General features: G+C 60.1%; 2 gene segments (V, D, J or C); both read right to left on the bottom strand.

The window, feature by feature from the left end:
- Positions 1 to 3,085: 3,085 nt before the first annotated feature.
- Positions 3,086 to 25,425, bottom strand: part of LOC110139667 (immunoglobulin heavy constant alpha 2-like) — a 46,416-nt gene continuing 24,076 nt past the window's right edge. The window contains 5 exon segments of the C gene segment in view: positions 3,086 to 3,206; positions 3,507 to 3,713; positions 5,862 to 6,194; positions 6,382 to 6,708; positions 6,906 to 7,208. Of these exon segments, the coding sequence occupies positions 3,526 to 3,713; positions 5,862 to 6,194; positions 6,382 to 6,708; positions 6,906 to 7,208 (1,151 nt within the window).
- LOC110139668 (immunoglobulin heavy constant epsilon-like) lies at positions 17,267 to 23,552 on the bottom strand. The segment is given in 6 exon segments: positions 17,267 to 18,022; positions 18,115 to 18,248; positions 21,822 to 22,151; positions 22,224 to 22,547; positions 22,635 to 22,958; positions 23,065 to 23,552. Coding segments are annotated over 6 exon segments (1,548 nt in total).

The raw sequence follows: 25,425 nt of genomic DNA, 5'->3' as shown, positions 1-25,425 counted from the left end.
TCAGACCTGACCCTGGTTGACCCTGGCTGATCCTGACTGACCCTAGGCTGATCCTAGTTATCCTGGCTGATCCTTGGCTGATATTGGCTATTCAGATAGCCAGGCTATACCCTGTTATCAGGCTGTAGCCTGTTATCAGATAACAGGCTATCCCCCAGCTGACCTTGGGAAGACCCTGGCTGATCCTAGGCCCATGGAGGCTGGTGGGGGAGGGGACAGGGCCCTCTCCAGGCCTTGGGGAACTCACTGACCCCTCAGGACTCCCCTGGGCTTTGGCCCTGGGCCCAGGCCCCAGGCCCCAGGCCCCAGGCCCACCTGGCCAGGTCTCGGTTTTGGGGCCCGATTCTCAGAACAGCAGCCTGGCTGGGACACCTGGGTTGGGCTGTGCTCACAATGACTCAGTAGCCAGCTAGAGCTATTTTGAATGTTTCAGCAGGTGACGAGGTGCGGGAGGCTTGAGAAGAAAGAGAAAAACAAGAGGACACAAACACCACTGCCTCCCCCATCCCCCCCTCCCCTGCACCCAAGCCCTCCCCCTCTGGTAACTGTGCCTGGCGACCCTTGTGGACGGGGTTCTGGTTCCTGTACCCTGGGCCCTGGGCCAATTTTCTTTCCATCAAGGTGGCCTGGCATCTACAAACACCTATGGATCCTGGAGGGGGCATCACCTTATTTCCATTCTGTGTTCAGACCAAGAGGATCTCCAGGAGCCTCAGGGTCCCTGGGAGGTTCTTCTTTCTCCATGTGAGTCACTTTTTATAGAGTTCAAGATCCAGGACCCACTAGGTGAGATTAGGGCTCAGGATCTGAGATCAAGTGATGAAGCTAAAGAGTAGGGGCTTCCTGATGAATGGACAGAACATGAGGGCTAGAACCCAGTGATGAGGACCAGGGCCCAGTGATGAGGGCCAGGGCCCAGTGATGAGGACCAGGGCCCAATGATGAGGGCCAGGGCCCAGTGATGAGGGCCAGGACTCAGTGATCAGAATCAAGGCCCAGTGATCAGGACCAGGACTCAGTGATCAGGACCAGGGCCCAGTGATGAGGACCAGGGCCCATTGATGAGGGCCAGGACTCAGTGATCAGGACCAGGGCCCAGTGATCAGGACCAGGGCCCAGTGATGAGGGCCAGGACTCAGTGATCAGGACCAGGGCCCAGTGATGAGGGCCAGGGCCCAGTGATGAGGACCAGGGCCAGGTGATGAGGGCCAGGGCCCAGTGATGAGGGCCAGGACCCAGTGATCAGGACCAGGGCCCAGTGATGAGGGCCAGGACTCAGTGATCAGGACCAGGGCCCAGTGATGAGGGCCAGGACTCAGTGATCAGGACCAGGGCCCAGTGATGAGGGCCAGGACTCAGTGATCAGGACCAGGGCCCAGTGATCAGGACCAGGGCCCAGTGATGAGGACCAGGGCCAGGTGAGGGTCTGGGCCCAGCGATGAGGACCAGGACTCAGTGACCAGGGCTTAGTGATGAGGACCAGGGCCTAGTGATGAGGGCCAGGACTCAGTGATGAGGACCAGGGCCCAGTGATGAGGGCCAGGGCCCAGTGATGAGGACCAGGACTCAGTGATCAGGCCCAACACTCAGTGACTAGGACCAGGACTCAGTGATCAGGACCAGGGCTTAGTGATCATGACCAGGGCCCAGTGATGAGGGTCAGGACTCAGTGATCAGGACCAGGGCTTAGTGATCAGGACCAGGGCCCAGTGATGAGGGCCAGGACTCAGTGATCAGGACCAGGGCTTAGTGATCAGGACCATGGCCCAGTGATGAGGGCCAGGACTCAGTGATCAGGACCAGGGCTTAGTGATCAGGACCAGGGCCCAGTGATGAGGGCCAGGACTCAGTGATCAGAATCAAGGCCCAGTGATCAGGACCAGGACTCAGTGATGAGGGCCAGGACTCAGTGATGAGGACCTGGGCCCAGTGATGAGGGCCAGGACTCAGTGATCAAAATCAGGGCCCAGTGATCAGGACCAGGGCCCAGTGATGAGGGCCAGGACTCAGTGATCAGGACCAGGGCTTAGTGGTCAGGACCTGGGCCCAGTGATGAGGGCCAGGACTCAGTGATGAGGACCAGGGCCCAGTGATGAGGGCCAGGACTCAGTGATCAGAATCAAGGCCCAGTGATCAGGACCAGAACTCAGTGATCAGGACCAGGGCCCAGTGATCAAAATCAGGGCCCAGTGATCAGGACCAGGGCCCAGTGATGAGGGCCAGGACTCAGTGATCAGGACCAGGGCCCAGTGATGAGGGCCAGGACTCAGTGGTCAGGACTAGGATCCAGTGATCAGGACCAGGACTCAGTGATCAGGACCAGGACCCAGTGATCAGGACCAGGACTCAGTGATCAGGACCAGGGCCCAGTGACCAGAACCAGGGCCCAGTGATGTGGGCCAGGACTCAGTGATCAGGACCAGGGCCCAGTGATGAGGACCAGGACTCAGTGATCAGGACCAGGGCCCAGTGATCAGGACCAGGACTCAGTGATCAGGACCAGGGCCCAGTGATGTGGGCCAGGACTCAGTGATCAGGACCAGAGCTTAGTGATCAGGACCAGGGCCCAGTGATGAGGGCCAGGACTCAGTGATCAGGACCAGTGATCAGGACCAGGACTCAGTGATCAGGACCAGGGCCCAGTGATCAGGACCAGGACTCAGTGATCAGGATCAGGGCCCAGTGATGAGGGCCAGGACTCAGTGAGCAGGACCAGGGCCCAGTGATGAGGACCAGGACTCAGTGATCAGGACCGGGGCCCTGTGATCAAAATCAGGGCCCAGTGATCAGGACCAGGGCCCAGTGATCAGGACCAGGGCCCTGTGATCAGAACTAGAATTCAGTAATCAGGACCAGGACTCAGTGATTAGACCACGAACTTGAGTGCAGTTATTGTAGAGGTCTTACTTTATACTCTGATGAAGCCTAGCTCTAGTCTTTGCCTAATATTTTGGGGGCAGGATCAGCTCATGATTCTAGGCAAGGGAACCCTGTACATGCACCTGAGACCCTCCTTCATCCATGAGGCAGGTGTTTGTGTGTCCAGAGCCTCTCCTTCCCCTCCCCTCATTCAGAGTCTGAAAACTTCTGCTTGTGGGATAATTTATTGCACCAGAAAGGAAGGCCTTTGTGGGTGGGCACATGACTTCTGACCGGGGCTGACTTCTGTCCAGCTGGGCTCTCTGGAGGCTCCTCAAGTTTCCTTCCTGCCAACACAAGAGGGGTCAGGTCCTGGTGGGCTCCTGAGGTGGGCAGGGTCCTTGCCAAGGCCCTGTCCCCACCATGGCCTGCCTGCTGTACATTGGCTGAGTCCAGGGATGGCCACACCAGGGAAGCAGATGCCCTGCCCTGGAGGGGCACACAGGGTCTGCCCCAGCCTGCACAAGTCCTCTGTCTCTGCGGGCACCATACCCCTCTGAGGCCAGACCCCCACTGGGGAGGGACAATCAAGCTCTGGTGAGGCTGGGTACTCCCCCCTCAGCCCACGGCTCTGCCTCCTTGCCCACCTGCCTGACTGGCTCCTGCTCAGTACTGGGGGACCTCCCGGCTGTCCGGTGTGGCCCGGATGCTCGTCACAGTCAGTGCTGTGCTATAGAAGAGGCTCAGCAGAAAGAGGGTGAGCAGGGTGACGGTCGTGGGCCACAGGCTGGCCTCTGGGCTGTCCTCCTCGGGGCCATCCTGCATCAGGTCCAGCACCAACCAGGGCTGAGGTTCTGTAAGACACAGAGGGTTTGCCAGGCCTGGGCCTGCGTGGGCGGGGCCAGGCCAGTGCCCTCCCCTGCCCCGACTCTCAGGAGGGGACACTGGCAGCCAGTGCCCAGTCTCAGGACTGAGGCTGCAGACGCCCAGGAAAGGGGCCAGGACTCTGCAGCTTGGAAGACGCCCGCAGGACTCCTGCCTCTGGGGTCTCAGGACACCTTAGGGAGAGACGTGGCAGGGCAGGAGTGGGCATGGCTCTGCTGCTCCAAGGACAGTTAAAGGCCACGGTCTCCTGACTCCCAGCCCTGCCTGTTTCCTCAGCAAGCCCTTGTTCTGGACCTTCTTGGCCTGGGCCCTGGGTGGGGCCAGAGGAGACTGGCCAAGCCCACCCTCAGGGTGCTCCAACCTGAGACATGGGTCTTGGTCTGTCACTCAGTGTGCCAAGGGCTAGATGGACAAGACCAAGGGGCTCTGTAGGTCTCCCAGGAAATGGCTGATAAAGCTACAAGGAACGCAAGGAGGGCCCAGGTGAAAGCCCCAGCTCGGGGTCCCAGGCCTAGGCCTTGCATGTTAAGTGGGATCTGAACCTGCTTGTCATAGTTGACTCATCCAGTCATCCATCCATTCATCCATCCACCTCTGCATCCATCCACTACCTGCCCATCCATCACCTGTCGACTCATTCACCCTCCCACCTGTCCATCCATCTACCTGCCCATCCGCCTGTTTGTCCATTCATCCACCTATCCATCCAACCTCCATACATCCAACTCTCTGTCTATCCATTTGTCTATCTGTTCATCCATCTATCTGTCTGACCATTCATCCATCCACCCACCTGTTTGTCAATTTGTCCATCCATCCATCCTCCTGTCCACCTGTCTGTCCCCCCTTCCATCCATTACGTGTTCTCTCTGTGCTGTCTGCTGGCTCCGCCCTCATCTGCTGACCCTTCCTCCTCCCCATCTCTCTAGAAAGCTCCTCCTGTGGTTGGGTCCTGGCTCTAGGAGGCTGGTCCACCTTCTCTGCAGCAGCACTTCCCCATTGCTTCACCCATTACCCTTGGGGACTGACCCTTGAGGGGGGGCAGTGGCCAGCATTGGCAGGGGTCTCCAGCCCACCTTGGCCCTGGGAGAAGAGAGAGGCAGCCAGAAGGCCATGTCCCCTGGGGGCGCCCAGAAGGTGTCTAGACAAGAGCAGGGCCCCAGCTGCCCCCTTGTGGGGGCCCTGGAGCAGGTGCCCCACGGAAGTCACAGCCTGTCCTCCTGGGCTCCGTCTCCCCAGGGTTCCCTCCTGCCCGGAGCTCCAAGCAGAAGCTATTGAGGGTCCCTGGGTGGAGGTGCTCTCTTCTGACCCCTCCCTCCGCCATACTGTCCATGGTTTGGGCCACACTTGGGCTCAGGAAGGGATGGGAGACTTGAATATGGAGGCCAAGCAGGGAGCAGGTGCCAGGCTTCTCCAGTGGGTCCCTGAGCTGTGCCCAGCTGGACACAGTGGGGCCTGAGGCCAGGAGGGGCCTGGGGCAGTGGAGCTGGGCCCGGGGAACGTCTGGGTACTTCGGCGTGGACTCCCCTAGCCTTCTTGGAGCTGGGTCTGGGCTGTCAACTTCCTGCACCTGCAGGGCTAGGCGAGCATGCGCGTGCGTGCGTGTCCATGTGTGTGTGTGTGAGAGAGGGAACATGTGCATACATGAGAGCATGTGTGCGTGCAGAACGGTGGGGTGTGGGGAGGGGGGAGCTGCGCCCGGGGCAGGGGTGGCCCCTTTCTGTTCCGTCAGGGGCTCTCCAGTGCAGAGGATGGGGTGGGGCCCCTGCCGTCCAGCCCTCCCTGAGCCTCTCCTCCTCCAGCCCGGTCCTGGGCTAGCTTTGGTTCTTCCCTGGCTGGCAGGCTCCCCGCTCTGCCTGGCTCGTGCCTCCTGGCTGCCCCTAGAGGCAGCTTCCTGAACTACAAGTGACCGAGTCAGCCCTTCCCCCACCCTGGGACTTCCGTGGGGCCACCGCTCTCAGTACCCACCAGGCTGTGTCTGCTTCGCAGTCAGCCCTAGCTCAGCCCTCACTGCTGTGCTCACACCCATGTGCACACACGCGCGCACACACACACACACACACACACACACACGACCTCTGACATGACCACGGACACGTTCACGTGGGTGGGTTTACCCGCCAGGCGGTCGATGGTCTTCTGGGTGAAGGCCAGGGGCAGGGCCTCGTGGCCCACCATGCAGGAGAAGGTGTCCCCCTGCTTCCAGACCTCAGCATCCACACGTAGCACGCTGGTCACGGTGAAGGTGGCGACGGTCTGGCCAGGCTCAGGCAGGGGGTCCCAGGTCACATACTTCTCGCGGGGCAGCTCTTGATTCCCCTGCAGCCAGCGCACCAGCACGTCCTTGGGGCTGAATCCCCGCACCAGGCACGTCAGCGTCACCAGCTCGTTAAGGGCCAACTCCTCCGACGGCGGCGGCAGTAGGTGGACCTGAGGCCGGAACGTGTTCCCTGCAGGGCAGAGAGTGGGTCAGGGGTCTGCACGGGGAGGAGAGCGCCCCTTGTCCCCTGGGCCCCCCGTCCGTGCCTCAGTTTCCCTCTGTGAGGGGTGCGCAGGGCTGGAGAGGGAGGGGCAGGCTCGGGAGGGTGCCTCACATGTGGAGTGCCCTGCCGCCCACGCGCGGTGGTCCAGGCCCACCTGTGTTTTTCCTGATGGTGGCGGTCAGTGAGCTGTCCAAGTTGGGGTGGGTGGCAGAGCAGGAGAAAGTCTGTCCGCTGTTCCAGGGATCGGCACAGCCCGGCAGGACGCTGGACACGCTGTAGCAGCCGCAGGAGTCACGCTTGGGTGACCCCAGGACGGCGGTCTTCCCACCTGTCGGGTTCCAGGTGAAGCTGGCACCCTCAGCGCTTCTCAGGCCACTCAGTGTGCACGTGAGGCTGGCGTTGGAGCCCAGGAGCAGATCCTCGAGGGCAGGTGGGTGCAGGGACAGGCTGGGCTCGCAGCTTGGACACCACACAGTTGGAACTGAAAGAGAGGCGGGGCAGGTCCGTGAGCCCTCTGCCTGCCTCCCCTGGCCTCCAGCTCCAGCCCGGGCCCCTCCTGGCACCCCCACCGGGGGCTCAACCCCCTCTTGTCTGTGTACAGCACCCACAGGAAAATGGTCCACGCTGGGTTGGGGTAGGAGGACGGGGCCTCACCCCAGCCTGCCCTCTGATCTTTACCTTTGCAGGGCACGGTCACAGTCTTGCTGGCTTTGGAGAGGTGCTGCACTTGGCAGATAACGGACGACTTCTCATTTGGGCACAGGCTGGCCGGCAAGGTCAGCTGGCTGCTCATGGTATACAGACTCCCGGTCAGCACGGCAGGGAAGTTCTTGACGGACACGTCGTTGCCACTCTGGTTCCAGGTCACGTTCAAGGGCGCCGATGGGAAGAAGCCCTGGACCAGGCAGCCGATGACCACCTGCCCGGCCGGGTCTTCATTCTCAAGACTCAGCGGGAAGATGCTGGGGCTGGTTTCACCCACTGAAACACAGGGTGCACTGTGAGACAGCAGCCGTCTGCTGACCGGACCCCTGACAGCCCCACGAGGACAGGGCGACGCCCACCTTTCCTTTACACAGAGAGTGAGTGACTGGCCCAGGGTCACACAGCTTCACGAGATGCCCCTGGGGTCAGCAGGGCCCACCTGAGTCCAGCTGAGCCGCTTCTGAGCATGCCCCCCAGGGCTCTGAGCATGTGGACCACACAAGCTCGTCAGACGGGGCCTCTGGGTCAGGCCACTCCTGGGTGGGAGTCCTGGCTGACACAGGGCTCTCTCTCTGACCAGCTGAGGCTGTGGGCACTGTAGGAGCCTCAGCTGCCCTCTGTGTGGTGGGCGCAGCTTGCCCTCCCCCAGGGTGTGGGGGATTGTGAGAAGTAGAGAGTGGGCTAAGCAGAGACAGCAGTCTGGGCTTGAAGCTGAGTCTGTGGGGGCTTGGTTTGGCTGTCCTGGGGCTCCAGTGGGGAGGGGGAAGCCTGCCTTCTGTGTCCCCCTCCCACTCCTTGGGTAGTGTCTCAGTCACACTGCCCCCCGCCCTTGGCCCCGACAAAGTCCCCCACCCGTTCTCCTAAACCAGCAGTTGACTTCCATGGACTATGAGGGTTTTGAGGCTGGAAGCCCAGTAACGAATCAGTCCTTCAGGGCTGCCCCCTGGATGGCCCCTACAGAGGGTGTGGGCTACACCTGTGTTTTCGTAGTCCCCTTCCTGTCAACAGGTGAAGGCAGAGGGGAGAGTCAGAGGTGCACCCTGGGGCTGCATGGCCCTTGTGTGCCCCCAGGAAACACAGGGTGCTATCTGGCTGGACACCTGGGCTCTGGGAGTGATCCCTGCTCAACCCACGCCTCCAGGTCAACTCAGGCACTAGCCCAGTCCACCCATGTCCAACCCAGCCCAGCCCAGCCTAGATCAGTCCGTTTCAACCCAGCTCAACCCAACTTGGTCCAGGTCAACTCAGTTAAAACATTTCAACCCAATTCAGCCCAGCTTAGTACAGCCCAGTTAATCTCAGCCAAGCCAAGAAGAGCTCAGTTTAGACCAACTGAGAGGGCAACAGGCAGGAAGGCCAGGGGTCTCCAAACAGAGGAAACAGGCTGCAAGTCTCAGACATTTTTATCTCTCTTAAGCGGCGGGAGGAAACAGGCTGCAAGTGTCAGACGTTTTCCCTTCTCTGTACAAATTTAAAAAGAAGGTTTCTTCTAGAATTGTTGCCATGACGACACCTGGTTCCACCTGAACTTAACTTTTCTCAAACCTTGAGCTAACCAATGCATTTTTCTTATGGAAATGTTTTTCTTAAGCTATGTTAATGAACTATGTATTTACCTAGACTCTGTCTTTCTTCAAGTCAGTTCCACCTAAGACTCAGAACCAACTTGACAAACCAGTATGTTTTACTCATGCAAATGTTCTCTTAAGCTATGTTAATGAGACTATGTATTTGCTTGGAAACCTGCCTTTCTTCAAGATTCATGTCAATCATTTTATGGCCTGGGATGACTCACCTTGTGCCAATGTTATCTCAAAATGCATGTTGTGGGTGAGGGGCCTGGTGCCAGTCTCTGAGTTTTGAGACATTTCCTATAAGCAACAGCCTCCTTATAGGCATATAACTTATTCCTAAAGACCAGCAAGGGGGCCTCTTTCTGCCCCCTTCTGATGTCTATGTCAGAAGCTGTCTCTATCTCTTTTATACTTTAATAAAACTTTAACACACAAAAGCTCTGAGCGATCAAGCCTTGTCACTGGCCCTGGATTGAATTCCTCTCTCCGGAGGCCAAGAATCCCAGCATCGATCACGGCTCAGCAACAATCTTTCAGGCTGTGTAGTTCAGCCCACTTCAGCTTAGTTCAGCTCAGCTTACCTAGCTCAGCCCAGTTAAGTCCAGCTCAGTCCATTTTAGTCTAATTGAGCCCAGATCTACCCAGTTCAGCTCAGCTTGCCTAGACCAGCTCAGTTCAGCCCAGTTTAGTCCAATTCAGCCTAGCTCAGCCCAGTTTATCCCCGTTCAGCCCAGCCTAGCCCAGTTCAGCCTAGTTCAGGTCAGCTCACCTATCTCAGCCAAGTTCAACCCAGTTCAGCCCAGTTCAGCCCAGCTCACCCAACTCAGGCCAGCTCAACCCTGCTCAGCCAGGCTAGGCTAATTCAACCCAGTTCAGCCCATATCAGCCCAGTTCACCCAGCTCAGCTCAGCTCATCCCAGCCCAGTTCAGCCCAGCTCAGCCCAACCTAGCCCAGCTCAGCTCATTTCAGCCCAGTTCAGCTCAGCTCAGCTCATCTCAGCCCAGTTCAGCCCAGCTCACCCAACTCAGGCCAGCTCAACCCTGCTCAGCCAGGCTAGGCTAATTCAACCCAGTTCAGCCCATATCAGCCCAGTTCACCCAGCTCAGCTCAGCTCATCTCAGCCTAGTTCAGCCCAGCTCAGCCCAACCTAGCCCAGCTCAGCTCATTTCAGCCCAGTTCAGCTCAGCTCAGCCAGTTCAGCCCAGCTCAGCCCAGCTTAGCCCAGCTTAGCCCAGTTCAGCCTAGTTCAGCTCAGCCCACCTATCTCAGCCCAGTTCAGCTCAGCTCACCCAGCTAAACCCAGCTCAACTCATCTCAGGCCAATTCAGCCCAGTTCAGCCCAGCTCAGCTCATCTCAGCCCAGTTCAGCCCAGCCTAGCCCAGCTTAGCCCAGTTCAGCCTAGTTCAGCTCAGCCCACCTATCTCAGCCCAGTTCAGCCCAGTTCACCCAGCTCAGCCCAGCTCAGCTCATCTCAGCCCAGTTCAGCCCAGCTCAGCCCAACCTAGTCCAGCTCAGCCCAGTTCAGCCCAGTTCAGCTCAGCTCAGCTCAGCTCAGCTCATCTCAGCCCAGTTCACCCAGCTCAGCCCAGCTCAGCTCATCTCAGCCCAGTTCAGCCCAGCTCAGCCCAACCTAGCCCAGCTCAGCTCATTTCAGCCCAGTTCAGCTCAGCTCAGCTCATCTCAGCCCAGTTCAGCCCAGCTCAGCCCAACCTAGCCCAGCTCAGCCCAGCTCAGCTCATTTCAGCCCAGTTCAGCTCAGCTCAGCCAGTTCAGTCCAGTTCAGCACAGCTCAGCCCAGCTTAGCCCAGCTTAGCCCAGTTCAGCCTAGTTCAGCTCAGCCCACCTATCTCAGCCCAGTTCAGCTCAGTTCACCCAGCTAAACCCAGCTCAACTCATCCCAGGCCAATTCAGCCCAGTTCAGCCCAGCTCAGCTCATCTCAGCCCAGTTCAGCCCAGCCTAGCCCAGCTTAGCCCAGTTCAGCCTAGTTCAGCTCAGCCCACCTATCTCAGCCCAGTTCAGCTCAGTTCACCCAGCTCAGCCCAGCTCAGGTCATCTCAGCCCAGTTCAGCCCAGCTCAGCCCAACCTAGTCCAGCTCAGCCCAGTTCAGCCCAGTTCAGCTTAGCTCAGTTCAGCTCACCTAGCTCAGCCCAGTTCAGCCCAGCTCAGTCCATTTTAGCTTAATTGAACCCAGCTCAGGCTAGTTCAGCTCAGCTCTACCCAGTTCAGTTCAGCTTGCCTAGCCCAGCCCAGTTCAGTCCAGTTCCGCACAGCTCACCCAGCTCAGGCCAGCTCAACCCTGCTCAGCCCAGTCTAGGCCAGTTCAACCCAGTTCAGCCCAGTTCATCCAGCTCAGCCCATCTCAGCCCAATTCAGCTCAGCTCAACTCAGCCTGGTTCAGCCCAGCTCAGCCCAGCCTAGCCCAGCTCAGCCCAGCTCATTTAGCTCAGCCCAGTTCAGCCCAGCTCAGTCCATTTTAGCCTAATTGAACCCAGTTCAGCCTAGTTCAGCTCAGCTCTACCCAGTTCAGCTCAGCTTGCCTAGCCCAGCTCAGTTCAGCTCAGTTCAGTCCAGTTCAGCCCAGTTCAGTCCAGTTCAGCCCAGTTCAGTCCAGCTCAGCACAGCTCACCCAGCTCAGGCCAGCTCAACCCTGCTCAGCCCAGCCTAGGCCAGTTCAACCCAGTTCAGCCCATTTCAGCCCAGTTCAGCTCAGTTCATCCAGCTCAGCCCAGCTCAGCTCATCTCAGCCCAATTCAGCTCAGCTCAACTCAGCTTGGTTCAGCCCAGCTCAGCCCAGCCTAGCCCAGCTCAGCCCAACTCATCTAGCTCAGCCCAGTTCAGCCCAGCTCAGTCCATTTTAGCCTAATTGAACCCAGTTCAGCCTAGTTCAGCTCAGCTCTACCCAGTTCAGCTCAGCTTGCCTAGCCCAGCCCAGTTCAGTCCAGTTCAGCCCAATCAAGCCCCGTTTACCCAGCTCACCTAGCTAACCCTGCTTAGCCCAGCCTAGGCCAGTTCAGCCCATTTCAGCCCAGTTCAGCTCAGTTCACCCAGCTCAGCCCAGCTTAGCCCTGCTCAGCCCAGTTCAGCCAAGTTCAGCTCAGCTCACCTAGCTCAGCCCAGCTTAGCCCTGCTCAGCCCAGTTCAGCCCAGCTCAGTCCCATTTTAGCCTAATTGAGCCTAGCTCAGCCTAGCTCAGCTCAGCTCACCTAGCTCAGCCCAGTTCAGCCCAGCTCAGTCCCATTTTAGCCTAATTGAGCCCAGCTGAGCCCAGTTCAGCTCAGCTCACCCAACTCAGCCCACCCAGTTCATCCCAGGCTCGCTCAACTCAGTCCAGTGCAGCCCAGTTCAGCCTAGTTCAGCTCAGCTCATCTAGCTCAGCCCAGTGCAACCCAGTGCAACCCAGTTCAGCCTAGTTCAGTTCAGCTCACCTGGTTCAGTCCAGTTCAGCCCAACTCAGTCCATTTTAGCCTAATTGAGCCTAGCTCAGCCGAGCTCAGCTCAGCTCGCCTAGCCCAGCCCTGTTCAGCCCAGTCCAGCTCTCAGCTCCCAGCCCAGCTCAGCCTGCTATGTACAACATCCTGCTCTGTGTCTGGTGGGTGGCAGTCTGCCTTTCTTTTTGGATCATGTCCTCTGTCCTCCCACTCCAGGAGGCCCTAGTATGCCCAGCTACAGAGGAGATGACCCTCAACAGCTTCTGGGACCCACCTGCTCATGACTGCCCAAGGGTCCAGTGCAGCTGGGAGGGGCCCTTGCCTTTTGGCCATGTGGCCCCACACTGCAGGTCCCTCTGCTCGCTTGCCCCAGAGGTGCCGGAGTGGGTGGAGGCCTAGGCCTTGTCAAGGCCCTCCTGATGGCTGTGTAGTCTCAGCAGACCCTGCCCCACTCTGGGCCATTTGGGCTCTTGGTGAGGCTGATGCTGTGAGGGGCAGGCTGGGATGGGCTGTGTGACCCCATAGATGGGGTCACTCACCCACTTCCTGTCCCGCCAGTTGTGGCCGCTTGCCTCCACGTCATGTCTGGTCTGTGGTCTGGCTGTGGTGGGGCCAGGTGTGTGTGGCCTGAACTGTGGGACCCCCAGGAATTTGACCCTGGCCTGAGACCTTGTGGGTGCAGAGGCAGGCACTGCGGGGACGGGGGGTGCTGGGCTGGGGGCCGAGGTGAAAAGAAGCCGAGGCCACAGCGGAATAAGCAGAAGCCGTGGTAGCCAGAGTCAGAGGCCACAGTAGATGGAGCTGGGGGCCACAGTAGACAGAGTCAGGGGCCACAGTAGACAGAGAGTCAGGGGCCTAGGGTCACTGAGGGAGACATGGTCCCAGAGTGGAGAAGAAGTAAGGCTGGAGGGGGAGGAGGCCGCATGGGTCAGCAGAGGCTGGAGCCCCGAGGGAGAGGGGCAGGCACTTCAGGGTGACCCCAGTGAGTAGAACTCCTAGACCGTCAGGGTGCAGGGCTGCTTGTGGGGGTGGGGCCTCTCCAGCCTGGCCACAACCCTTCCTCTTCCTCCAGGAGCGGCGGGGTCTTTGACTGGAGCTGGAGCGAGGGTGTGGGGGTCACCTCTGTCTGGAGTCTGGAGGCCTGTGTGTGGGGGGGTGGCTGATCTCCTGCCCCTGCTGCCTCTGCACTATTTCCTGCCCAGGGTTCTCCCACCAGCTGCCCTGCCAGCTGCCCAGGTGCTCGACCTCCCTGCGGCCCTCAGGAGGTGGCCCCTGCCTGGGCACACACGGGCTGAGGGGCTTGGTTTGCATCTGTGTCTGTATAAAATTTATCTGTTTATTTTTGCTTCTGGCTGTGCTGGGTCTTGGGTTGCGATGTGTGGGCCTTCTCTGGCTGCGCACAGCAGGCCCTGCTGTGACTCAGTGCGCAGGCTCTCGTTAGGCGGCTTCTCTCGAGTGGGGAACAGGCTCTGGGCCTGTCTGTGACTCAGTGCGCAGGCTCTCGTTAGGCGGCTTCTCTCGAGTGGGGAACAGGCTCTGGGCCTGTCTGTGACTCAGTGCGCAGGCTCTCGTTAGGCGGCTTCTCTCGAGTGGGGAACAGGCTCTGGGCCTGTCTGTGACTCAGTGCGCAGGCTCTCGTTAGGCGGCTTCTCTTGAGTGGGGAACAGGCTCTGGGCCTGTGAGCTCAGCGGTTGCAGCCTGTGGGCTCTAGGGCCCGGGAGCTGCTGCTTTTGGGCTTCTTTGCCCTGTGGCAGGTGGGATCTTCCTGAACTAGGGATTGAACTGGCATCCCCTGCATTGCAAGGTGGATTCTTAATCACTGGACCACCAGGGAGTCCCTGTTCATTCATTTCTTCACACACAGAAGGTTCTGGAGCAACACAGGGACCAACAGTCCCCTCCTGCAAAGAACACTGTTGTGGGGAGGGCGGCTGGCAGGAGGAGACGCTGGGCCTCAGGGGGAGACTGGCTTTTCCCTGGGGCAGCGGTGGGGCTGGTAGGGTGGGAGGGGGGAGATGCATGGAGGAAAGGGAGCTTGGGGTGGTATACCAGGTGGGCATATACACCCTGGCTTGATTTAAGGACCTCTGGGGTCTATCATGAACCCTGGGACACCCATAGTGCCACCCACAAGGAACAATTCCTCTAAGGCTGCCAGCTGGCTTCTGGTCCACCCCATGCCCACTGTACCAGTGGTGTCTGCATTGCAGACGGCTGGCTCTGAGGATCCTTCTTCTTGCCAGGCCTTGAGTGCCTAGGGCTCTGTGCCTTCTGGGGGTCCCTGTGTCCTTCATGTCCCCTGATGCTGTCCCTGAGGGAGCTGGAGGAACGGGACTCAGGAGGTGGGGTCACATGTAGTCTGGCGGGCAGGTAGGAAGCAGAGGAAGGTGTTGGGGGGTTTGAGGGCTGCCCTCTCCAGCATCCTGTGCCCCCATACAGACAACACTACCCCACCAAGGTCACAGATGGGCATGGAGCTTGGGGCAGAAAGAAGAACTTGGACTTGAGACGGATGGACGTGGGGTCTATAGGACTGAGAGCCGCAGAGTTTGGGGGAAGGGTCTGAGCCCGAGTGGGCACTGTTGGTAAGATTCACTGAGCACCTTCGGGAGTCAGGGACTTGTTGAGTGCGGGTCCAGGCTGGAGAGGAAAGAGCCGGGACTGGATGAGTCCTCCTGGGCTTCTTTGGAAGCAGGAGGGGCCTCAGCATGGCCAAGGCCTGCTGGCTGTCAATGAGGCTCCTCGGGTCGCGACAAAGACCTCACACTGAGGGGCTCTAAACAACAGAAATTTAGTCTCATGCTTTGGAGCTAGAGGGAGACCTGGATTCGATCCCTGGGTTGGGAAGATTCCCTGGAGAAGGGAAAGGCTACCCACTCCAGTATTCTGGCCTGGAGAATTCCATGGACTGTATAGTCCACGGGGTCATAAAGAGTTGGACACGACTGAATGACTTTCACTTGGAGCCAGATGCCCGAGATCAAGGTGTGGGCAAGGCCGCGCTCTCCCCTGCATTCCTACCTCCCCCAGCTTCTAGCCGCCCAGGCATTCCAGGTATCGCCCAGATCTCTGCCTCTGTCCTCATATGACCTCCCACCCCGAGTCTGGTCTCCCCTCCTCTGTCCCTTGTAAGGACTCTTGTCATTAGATTTAGGGCCTACCTGGACAATCTCATCCTAAAATCCTTTAATCGTATCTGCAAAGACTGAATAAGGCTACACTCATGGGTTCCAGGGCTTAGGACATGGACATGACTTCTGGGGGGCACCTTTCAGTGGCGAGTTAATGGAGAAGGAAGGGGAGGAGGGACAGAGGGGACCCTGAGCAGATGGCATCTTGCTGCTGGGCGGGCACGTGAAGCAGGGTCACTGGTTCAGAGCCCAGCTGGCTGGCATAACCATTCCTCTTGTCCTCCTCTGCGGTCCTGCTCTTGGCCGAGCACTCACTGTCCAGCCCCACTAGAGGCGTTGCCTGCCACTGTCCTTGGAGAGACAGCAGGGAGCAGTCCTGAAGCAGGAGCTTAGTTCCCTGCCCTGGAATTGGACCTGCATAGCCTGGATGAAATCCCAGAGTCCTAGCTGCTAGAGCACCAGGGCCTGGGGACTAGAAGGAAGGATCGCCTGGCTCTTGCCTCATTTGAAAGCACGAATGTTCCAAGGAGGCAAACACTGTAAATACAGGTGTGAAGTTCATGATTAGAGACACAGCACAACATGTGGAAAGCACACAGAGAAGAGGTTTATTTATTCAAGACAGAGCAAGGCAGAGATGCCAGTCTGGAGAGAAAGGGTATGGGCATCCTCCCCAACGGGCAGGAGTGCAGTGAAGAGGTTGCTAACTCATGTGTGTGTTGACTCATGTGTATGTAGACTCATGTGTGTGTTGACTCATGTCTACATTGACTCACGTCTATGTTGACTCATGTGTATCTTAACTCATGTCTATGGGGTAGTTCTGGGTTTTGTTCTCCTCTGGCCCATTATCTCACCTCTTTTCCCACACTTGACCTGTCCTCGGGCTCTCCTCTTATGCATATGCATCTTTTTACTGAGAAAGATTCTAGCACAGGTTAAGTGGAGGTTTGACCACACTTATTATGGGGTGGCACCCTCCCTTTGTGACCTCTGAGGAGCCTTCCTGCACAGGTGCAGTTGGGGAGGCTTCCCTGACCTCAGGAGTGATAGATGGGGTCTTCTTGTCTCTACCTGAGCAGAGCTCAGCTCCTGCCACTAGTTTTGCCCTTGGAGTGTCAGGGAATCACTCACTGCACTTGGCAAACTCCACCTGCTCAACCCAGGGCCCTCTCTCTCCTACCTCACCCCTTTCCCTCCTGACTCAGGGAAGATGTGTGTGGTCTGTGTGTGATGACGCCCAGTTCACAGGGCTGAGCTCTTGTGGCCCTTGTTCTGGGGTCCTCAGCGGGTCTCATGGTCTGGGGTGCAAGTCAGAGAGAGGAGACAACCCACTCTGCCCTCAGGAGTCCCAGCTGAGGGGACAGGGAGGGTACCTGGTCTTGGCTTGAGGGAGCCCTGCGAGTGGGGTCTGCTCTCGGGCCTGGTTTCCTGAGACTGCGTGAGTCTGTGCAAGTGTGTTGTGTTGACCTGTGAGGGTGGAACATGGCAGGGCTGTGGCCTTGGACTTGTACGAGGCTCTTTCCTGGTCTCATGTTCCACTTGGACCAGACTCTCGGTGTCTCTGGACAACCTCAGAGTTGCCCAACCCTGGGTGTTCTGCCCTCGATCGCTGCAGGCTGCTTGGTCCATGGTGGCATCCATGGGATGCGGTCTCCCAGCATGGATGGCGGCTCTCAGAAGGGTCTTCACCATGAATGGAGTCTCCCGTCAGCGCTGATCATGACTGACCCCTTAGCGCTTGCCTGCTGGGAGTGGGACTGTTGTTTGACCTTCATGTGGGGAAGGGCGGTGAGTCTGGGCTGGAGGCCAGTGGAGCAGGTGTGGTGGAGGCTGAGGCAGGGTCTCTGTAGGCCTCGAAGGACGCTTGAATCAGGTCTGGCTGGACAATTGGGTGCTCAGGGCCCAGAGCTGTCCTCGGCCTGCTTCCCTCTGCTCCTTGTCCACTTCCTTGGGTGGAGGTACATCACACTTCCATGGGACCACAGGTACCTCCCCCAAAGTATGTTCATGGGATTTTTTACTTTAATGAACTTTACTTGGGAAAGTTAGGAGAGAGAGGTCAGACAAGGCCACAGTGGGGCGGGGGGTGGTTGGGGTGGGCCACTGGGCTGAGTGGGGGGGTTGGGATGGGCCTGGGCTGAGTCAGGGGGGCATTGGGGTAGGCCTGAGCTGAGTGGGGGGTTGGGGTGGGCTGCTGGGCTGAGTGGGGTGTTTAGGGTGGGCCTGGGTTGAGCCGGCTGCGGGGCGGGCCCTGTGGTAATCCCCCTGTGCTGTGGGACCTGCCTCCCACTCTGGAGGCCCTGCCTGCAGCCCTGAAACTCCCACAGCTCTTCTCTGCCCCCTTATTCTGTAGGCCCAGGGCCTGGGGGTGGACAGCAGGGAGGGTGGACATAGGGACGGGGCAGGGGTTGGGGGGCAGGGCCCCTGGACCTGGGGCAAGGAGGCGGCACTGAGGCTGGGGAGGGAGCTCTTGGCTTGGTTGGGCTGGACTGGGGCTCTTGAGTCTTAGGCGGGCTCTGGACTCTGAGCTTGGGGTGGACTGTGAGCTCAAGGCCCTCCTTGTGTTTTGGGGGCTGTTCTGTTGGTCAGGGTGTGGCCCCCACCCCAGGGGCCTGGGAGGAGCCTAGGGTGGTCAGTGTCCGCACCCTGCCCAGGTCTCTGGAAGGGACAGATACTCTCCTGGGACTTGCCCTCCAGTGGGGTGGCGGTGGGGGCTGTGAATGGTGGGCCTCCTTGTGGCCTTTGACCTTGAGGCTGAGCTGGACTGTGGGTGCCCGTGTGCTGGTCGTTGAGCCCCTCAGTGGATGTCTGCTCCTTCCTCCTTCCCAGAGCAACTCGGCAGCGGCAGGGAAGCTCAGACACCAGGAGGCAGCGGGCGCTGAGCGACGTTGGTGTAGTCTCGGGAGGCCTGGGGCTGCCCCTGGAGGATGGCGGTCAGGACCCACTTCACCTGGGGGAGGGCACATGTGAGGCGGGTTCTGAGCCCAGCTGGGGCTCCCCTTGTCTGGGTGCCCCACCTGGAAGCGGGGCGTCCGTGCCCACCTTGCAGAGGCTGACGGCGGCGCCATAGCTCATGCTGAGCAAGAAGAGCACGATGAAGACAAGGAGGCTGGTCCAGGTCTCCTCCAGCTCCTCGCTCTCGGCCTCCTCCACACACAGGTCCTCGAGGGCCAGCTCTGTGGGCACCGGGTGGTCAGCCCCCTGGCCTGCGGTCAAGGTGGAGAGGACAGGCCTGGCCACCCTTAGGGAGTGGAAGGAGCTGGGCCTGGTGCCCTGGTCCTGGGTGGCCCCCCTTCTGGCCCCTCCAGTCAGCCCTGGCCACGGGGGCAGGAGGCCCCTGAGCCGGCAGGCAGCTGTGTGGGGGACTCCGGCCCCCAACCCTCTGTCGTGCATCCCTTTACTCCCAGGTAGCTGGTGCTCCCTCTCCCACCATTTCACACAGCTTTTCTCCTGACTGCTGATCACCCTCTGTCCCACCCCTACTCCCTGCTCCATGGCAGGTGGTGGTGCCCTGGCCTGGAGAGTGCCCTCCTCCATCAACTGCACGGCCTGTGGCTGCCTAGCCCAGTCCCCTGGGTCCCATTCTTGCTCAGCTTCACTCTAATCAGCCTGGGGGCCCCTCGAAGAGCATGGGGCTGGCCTCCCTGCCTGGAGCCCTCAGGAGAAACCTGGACCTGGGACGGCCCCTGGAGTCAACAGATCATCGCAAGGGATGCCCAAGGGCTGTGGCCAAGCATGTGGACCTTGCCCAACCTGTGGGAATCCAGAGCTGCCCCCAGCCCCCTGCTCCTCCTGTCCTGGGGCTCGGCCTCTCCTCTCCCAGCACAGCCTCCACTCTGGGCTCTTTTCAGGGTGTGGGTTGTGCATGTGGTGCTTTCTGTATGTGTATGGTGCCCTTGTGATGTCCACATGTGCATCCACATGCATGTCTGTGTGATTGTGTTCATGTCTGTGTGCACTCAGGTGTGTGTCCATGTGTGTCTGCCCACGTGTCTGTGTGGGTCCATGTGTGTCAGTGTATGTATCCCTGTGTGTTGCCATGTGTCTGTGCATCCAACTATTCATCTGTGGGGTGCAACTGACAGAGAGGGGTTGGCCTGGGGAGACTGGGGCCACAGCAGGAAATCCCTTGCCTCCCTGGGACAAGGGAGGGTCCAGGGTCCAGGGTGTAAGGGTGTGACCTGGGTGATAGAGTGTGAGGGTGTGGTCTTGGTAAAGGGTGTGACTGGATGAGAGGGTGTGAGGGAGTGGCCTGGGTGAGAGGGTGTGAGGGTGTGGCCTGGGTGAGAGGGTGTGAGGGTGTGGCCTGGGTGAGAGGGTGTGAGGGTGTGACCTGGGTGTGAGGGTGTGAGGGTGTGACCTGGGTGTGAGGGTGTGGCCTGGATAAGGTGTGAGGATGTGGCCTGGCTGAGGTGTGAGGGTGTGGCCTGGGTGAGAGGGTGTGAGGGTGTGGCCTGGGTGAGAGGGTGTGAAGATATGGCCTGGGTGAGAGGGTGTAGCCTGGATGAGGTGTGAGGATGTGACCTGGGTGAGAAGGTGAGAGGGTGTGGCCTAGGTGAGAGGATGTGAGAGTGTGGCCTGGGTGTGAGGGTGTGGCCTAGATGAGAGGGTGAGAGGGTGTGGCCTGGGTGAGAGGGTGAGAGGGTGTGGCCTGGGTGAGAGGGTGTGGTCTGAGTAAGAGGGTGTGAGGGTGTGGCCTGGGTGAGAGGGTGTGGTCTGAGTAAGAGGGTGTGAGGGTGTGGCCTGGGTGAGAGGGTGTGGTCTGAGTATGAGGGTGTGAGGGTGTGGCCTGGGTGAGAGGGTGTGGTCTGAGTAAGAGGGTGTGAGGGTGTGGCCTGGGTGAGAGGGTGTGGTCTGAGTATGAGGGTGTGAGGGTGTGGCCTGGGTGAGAGGGTGTGGTCTGAGTATGAGGGTGTGAGGGTGTGGCCTGGATGAGAGGGTGAGAGGGTGTGGCCTGGGTGAGAGGGTGTGGTCTGAGTAAGAGGGTGTGAGGGTGTGGTCTGGGTGAGAGGGTGTGAGGGTGTGGCCTGGGTGTGAGGGTGTGGCCTAGATGAGAGGGTGAGAGGGTGTGGCCTGGGTGAGAGGGTGAGAGGGTGTGGCCTGGATGAGAGGGTGTGGTCTGAGTATGAGGGTGTGAGGGTGTGGCCTGGGTGAGAGGGTGTGGTCTGAGTATGAGGGTGTGAGGGTGTGGCCTGGGTGAGAGGGTGAGAGAGTGTGGCCTGGGTGAGAGGGTGTGGTCTGAGTAAGAGGGTGTGAGGGTGTGGTCTGGGTGAGAGGGTGTGAGGGTGTGGCCTGGGTGAGAGGGTGTGGTCTGAGTATGAGGGTGTGAGGGTGTGGCCTGGGTGAGAGGGTGAGAGAGTGTGGCCTGGGTGAGAGGGTGAGAGAGTGTGGCCTGGGTGAGAGGGTGTGGTCTGAGTAAGAGGGTGTGAGGGTGTGGTCTGGGTGAGAGGGTGTGAGGGTGTGGCCTGGGTGTGAGGGTGTGGCCTGGATGAGAGGGTGAGAGGGTATGGCCTGGGTGAGGGTGTGAGGGTGTGGCCTGGGTGAGAGGGTATGGCCTGGGTGAGAGGGTGTGAGGGTGTGGCCTGGATGAGAAGGGGAGAGGGTGTGGCCTGGGTAAGAGGGTGTGAGGGTGTGGCCTGGGTGTGAGGGTGTGGCCTGGATTAAAGGATGTGAGGGTGTAGCCTGGGTGAGACAGTGAGAGGGTGTGGCCTGGGTGAGAGGGTGTGAAGGTGTGGCCTGGGTGAGAGGGTGTGAAGGTGTGGCCTGGGTGAGAAGGTGTGGCCTGGATGAGGTGTGAGGATATGACCTGGGTGAGAAGGTGTGAGGGTGTGGCCTGGGTGAGATGGTGAGAGGGTGTGGCCTGGGTGTGAGGGTGTGGCCTGGGTGAGAGGGTGTGGCCTGGATGAGAAGGTTGAGGGTGTGTTCTGGGTGAGAGGGCGGGCCTCTTGTGAGTGTTTGGGATGCTGCCTGTGACTGGCAGTGGATGGGTGTGGAGCCTTGGCACCAGTGGACATGGTGGCCTGAGGGTGCTTAGGAGTGATGGGTGTGTCCCAGACCGATTCAGAGTGGAGTGAGGCTGAGCAGCAAGATGGGGCCCTGGGCGCTGAGCTCGGCCCAGCAGAACCGCACGGGTAGGGGGAGTTCAGAGGTGGGGGCCAGAGGAGCGAGGGTCAGAGGAGCAGACCCCACACTAGCCCACGTGCGCGGTTGGCCTGTTTGTGCCCTGGGGGTAATAGTGGAGGGACCCGTATGCTGGTGCCTGTGTGCAGGTCTGACTTGACCCTTTTCTCTATCTGGAGGGCCTGTGTATGAGCAGCTGAACTTGGGAGCTTGGGGGCTTATCTGTGTCCAGAGGGGCTGGCAGGAGCCTCAGGCGGAGGCTCCCCCAACTCTGGGGGTCCAAGACCCCTAGAAAAGCCTGGGGTCTCTGTGGTCCTTCCCCTAGGACCGCCCTCTGGCTCTTCGAATTTGCTGAGTGAGCAAAGTTCATAGTGGGGTAGGCGGAGGCCTTGACATGGACAGTGATGCTGGACAGAGCCCTGCTTCAGCCCTATCTGCCTGCTGTGCCTTCCCTTCCTCTGTGCCGGGACATCCCCCCCAACCCCGACCCACAGCCCATGAGCCCCAAGAACAGGCATGCCCGGGGCTCTGAGCAGGCACCAGAGTGTTTATTGAAAGTGGACAGAAGGTCCCACTGGCCCCTCCCCTGCCCCTGGAGAGGGGCGGGCTGGAGGGCAGGCATTATTTACCGCTGTTAATGACCACCGATTTCTCCAGGGTCCTAGTCTTGGGCAGTGCCTCGTGGATCACTTGGCAGGTGAACTCGTCATCTGTCTTCCAGCTGGCCCTGGGGACCGCCAGGCGGCTGTAGGCGAAGAAGGTGGGGGTGTCGTCGGCCATGTGGGGCTGTGTGGTGGTGTGCTGGTCTGCCCGCATCAGTTTCTTGTTATGCAGCCAGCGCACAGAGATGTCCTTGGGGAAGAATTTCTGGATCAGACAGGTGAGGGTGAGCTCCTCCTCCTTCTCCGTCTCCTTTCTGTCTGGCGAGAACACGTAGACCTTGGGGGCCACACGCTTGCCTGTGGACAGGTATGTGGTCAGCCAGGCTTCTCCCAGGAGGCCCACCCACATCCCTTCAGCCTGCTGCTCACCAACATCCTTGGAGATGGATCGCTGGATATCCGTGGGCAGGTCGCCATGGCTCACTTTGCAGTAGTAGATCTCGCCTTCAACCCAGTCAATGACGTCCACCGGCAGGGTGGACGTGACGGTGAATGTCCCGTTGAACTGCTTCTTGATGTCGGGGGGGTCCTCGTGCACAGGTTTCCCATTTGCCCTCGACCAGGTCAGGGTCAAGTTGTTCGTACTGGCTAGGTCCACAACCAGGCAGGTGATCTTGGGCGACTTGTTGACGTAGAGCTCGAGGGGGGTGGGCGGGCTCAGGTAGGCGCTCACGCCTCGGGGCTCGGACTCGGCTGTGTGCGAGAGGGGCCTGTGTGAGCTTGACTGCCCTTCTCCCTGAGCCCCCGGTGTCTGAGTGTCGGCGTCAGTGAGGGCCTTACCTGTGCACCTGCGTGCGTGGTTGTCGAAGTTGAAGCCATAATAGCTGACCCGGCAGGTGTAGGTTTTTTCGGACACCCACTGGCCCTGTGTGATGTTGACTTCACTGTAGGTGGAGGTCAGGTTGCCCTCCTGTATCTCGGGGCCGGATTGTGCATAGAGTTCTTTGGACTCGTGCCCATCCACCAGCCAGGTGACCTTGATTTTGCCTGGGGTGTAGCCAGAGATCCGGCACAGGAGCTGGATGGTGGTGTGGGTGTCGCCACTGGGGTCGCAGGAGGAGTAGAAGAGCTTCACCGAGGGGTCGCTGAAGTTCCTGATGCACTCTGCGGGCAGAGGTGGCAGGCGTGGGCTGGTCTCCCGGGGACCCCAGCCTGGCTGGCCCGCCCCCCACCCCTGGCTACCTCACTGGCTACCCCAGCCCTGGCTCACCAGTGCTGACGGTCTTGGTGGTGGTGTGGTTGGTCTCAGCGTGGAAAACACTGCAGGTGAACTCCCTGGGCTGCTCATCCGGGACGGTCAGCTGGCTGGTGGTAATGTAGAGACCGGAGTCCGCCATTTGGATGCTGGGGAAGGTCAGGGTGCTCCCGTCCAGGGGCGCTGTGTCCCAGGCCACGGTCACTGACCCTGGGAAGTAGTCCTTGACCAGGCAGCCCAGTATCACTGGGCCTTCCTTTGCGCAACAGGACCTCAACTGGTAGACGGATGGCTTCTGGGTGGAGGCTGTGGGGACAGGGCCAGGCTCAGTGCTGGTCTCAGGACTGTCACCCATATGTGCCAGGCTGACTGCTCACCGGGGGTGGGTCTGGCTCAGGGAACACTGGGACTCTGCTCCAGCCTTGAGGGACAGATGGCTTCTTCTGGGTCCTTTTCTCACCTCCTGACCCCTCCCGTGAGGAGCTGCGCTCCACCTCCTGACCCCACCAGGGACCCCTCCCGTGAGGAGCTGCGCTCCACCTCCTGACCCCACCAGAACCCCACCAGTGAGGCGCTGCGCTCCACCTCCTGGCCCCTCCCGTGAGGAGCTGCGCTCCACCTCCTGACCCCACCAGAACCCCACCAGTGAGGCGCTGCGCTCCACCTCCTGACCCCACCAGGGACCCCTCCCATGAGGAGCTGCGCTCCACCTCCTGACCCCTCCCGTGAGGAGCTGCGCTCCACCTCCTGACCCCAGCAGAACCCCACCAGTGAGGAGCTGCGCTCCACCTCCTGACCCCACCAGGGACCCCTCCCATGAGGAGCTGCGCTCCACCTCCTGACCCCAGCAGAACCCCACCAGTGAGGAGCTGCGCTCCACCTCCTGACCCCACCAGAACCCCACCAGTGAGGAGCTGCGCTCCACCTCCTGACCCCACCAGGGACCCCTCCCATGAGGAGCTGCGCTCCACCTCCTGACCCCAGCAGAACCCCACCAGTGAGGAGCTGCGCTCCACCTCCTGACCCCACCAGAACCCCACCAGTGAGGAGCTGCGCTCCACCTCCTGACCCCACCAGGGACCCCTCCCATGAGGAGCTGCGCTCCACCTCCTGACCCCAGCAGAACCCCACCAGTGAGGAGCTGCGCTCCACCTCCTGACCCCACCAGAACCCCTCCCGTGAGGAGCTGCGCTCCACCTCCTGGCCCCAGCAGTGAGGAGCTGCGCTCCACCTCCTGGCCCCAGCAGTGAGGAGCTGCGCTCCACCTCCTGACCCCACCAGAACCCCTCCCGTGAGGAGCTGCGCTCCACCTCCTGGCCCCAGCAGTGAGGAGCTGCGCTCCACCTCCTGACCCCAGCAGAACCCCTCCCGTGAGGAGCTGCGCTCCACCTCCTGGCCCCAGCAGAACCCCACCAGTGAGGCGCTGCGCTCCACCTCCTGACCCCACCAGGGACCCCTCCCATGAGGAGCTGCGCTCCACCTCCTGACCCCAGCAGAACCCCACCAGTGAGGCGCTGCGCTCCACCTCCTGACCCCACCAGAACCCCTCCCGTGAGGAGCTGCGCTCCACCTCCTGACCCCAGCAGAACCCCTCCCGTGAGGAGCTGCGCTCCACCTCCTGACCCCTCCAGTGAGGAGCTGCGCTCCACCTCCTGACCCCAGCAGAACCCCACCAGTAAGCAGTGACAGTCACTGCCCTTAGCCTGAGTGCCTGGACATAGGACACTTGAGTGGAGGTGCCAACCCGCTTCCTGGAGATGGGTGCTCAGAGCCCATAACCCATGTCAGTGTCTGGGGACTGGAGAGACCTCCAGGAGGTACCAGGCTCTTTTTCTGCCCCACTCAGACCCCTGTTGGAGATCAGGGACTCTGAGAACCCCAGGAACCATGAGTCTGTCCCCTCTGCCCACCCTTAGCCCTGGTCTGAGTCAGAGACCCCTCAGGGATCACCAGGCTGCTTCCCCACTCCCAACCCTAACTCAGACCCCCCTGGGGATCCAGAGGCCCCCACTTCCCAGGAATCACCCCAGTCCTTGTGGGCATCCTGTGGGTGGATCAACCTGCTGCCCGCTGGGCCCTGCCCCCTGCGGCTGGTGAGTTAGCCCTCAGGTCCCTGAGCTGTTCCATCATGCTGCCCCTTCACCCCATTCTTCCCCTTAACAGCCCAGGCCCCCTGGTGCTCTGCCTGCGGTCCCCCAGGGAAGTCCAACTACAGCCCCATCAAGAGAGGATGAAGACCCCTTAGGGCCCTCCTCAGCCCCCTCTGCAGCCCCCCTCAGGCTCAGCCCAGTTCAGTCAGCTCAGCCTATTCAGCCCTGTTCAGCCCAGTTCAGCCCATTTCAACCCTGTTCATCCCAGTTCAGCCCAGCTCAACTC

The sequence above is a fragment of the Odocoileus virginianus genome, unplaced genomic scaffold (assembly GCF_023699985.2).
Source record: "Odocoileus virginianus isolate 20LAN1187 ecotype Illinois unplaced genomic scaffold, Ovbor_1.2 Unplaced_Contig_44, whole genome shotgun sequence".
NCBI classification, from domain to species: domain Eukaryota; kingdom Metazoa; phylum Chordata; class Mammalia; order Artiodactyla; family Cervidae; genus Odocoileus; species Odocoileus virginianus.
This window is presented reverse-complemented; position numbering and strand designations above follow the sequence as displayed.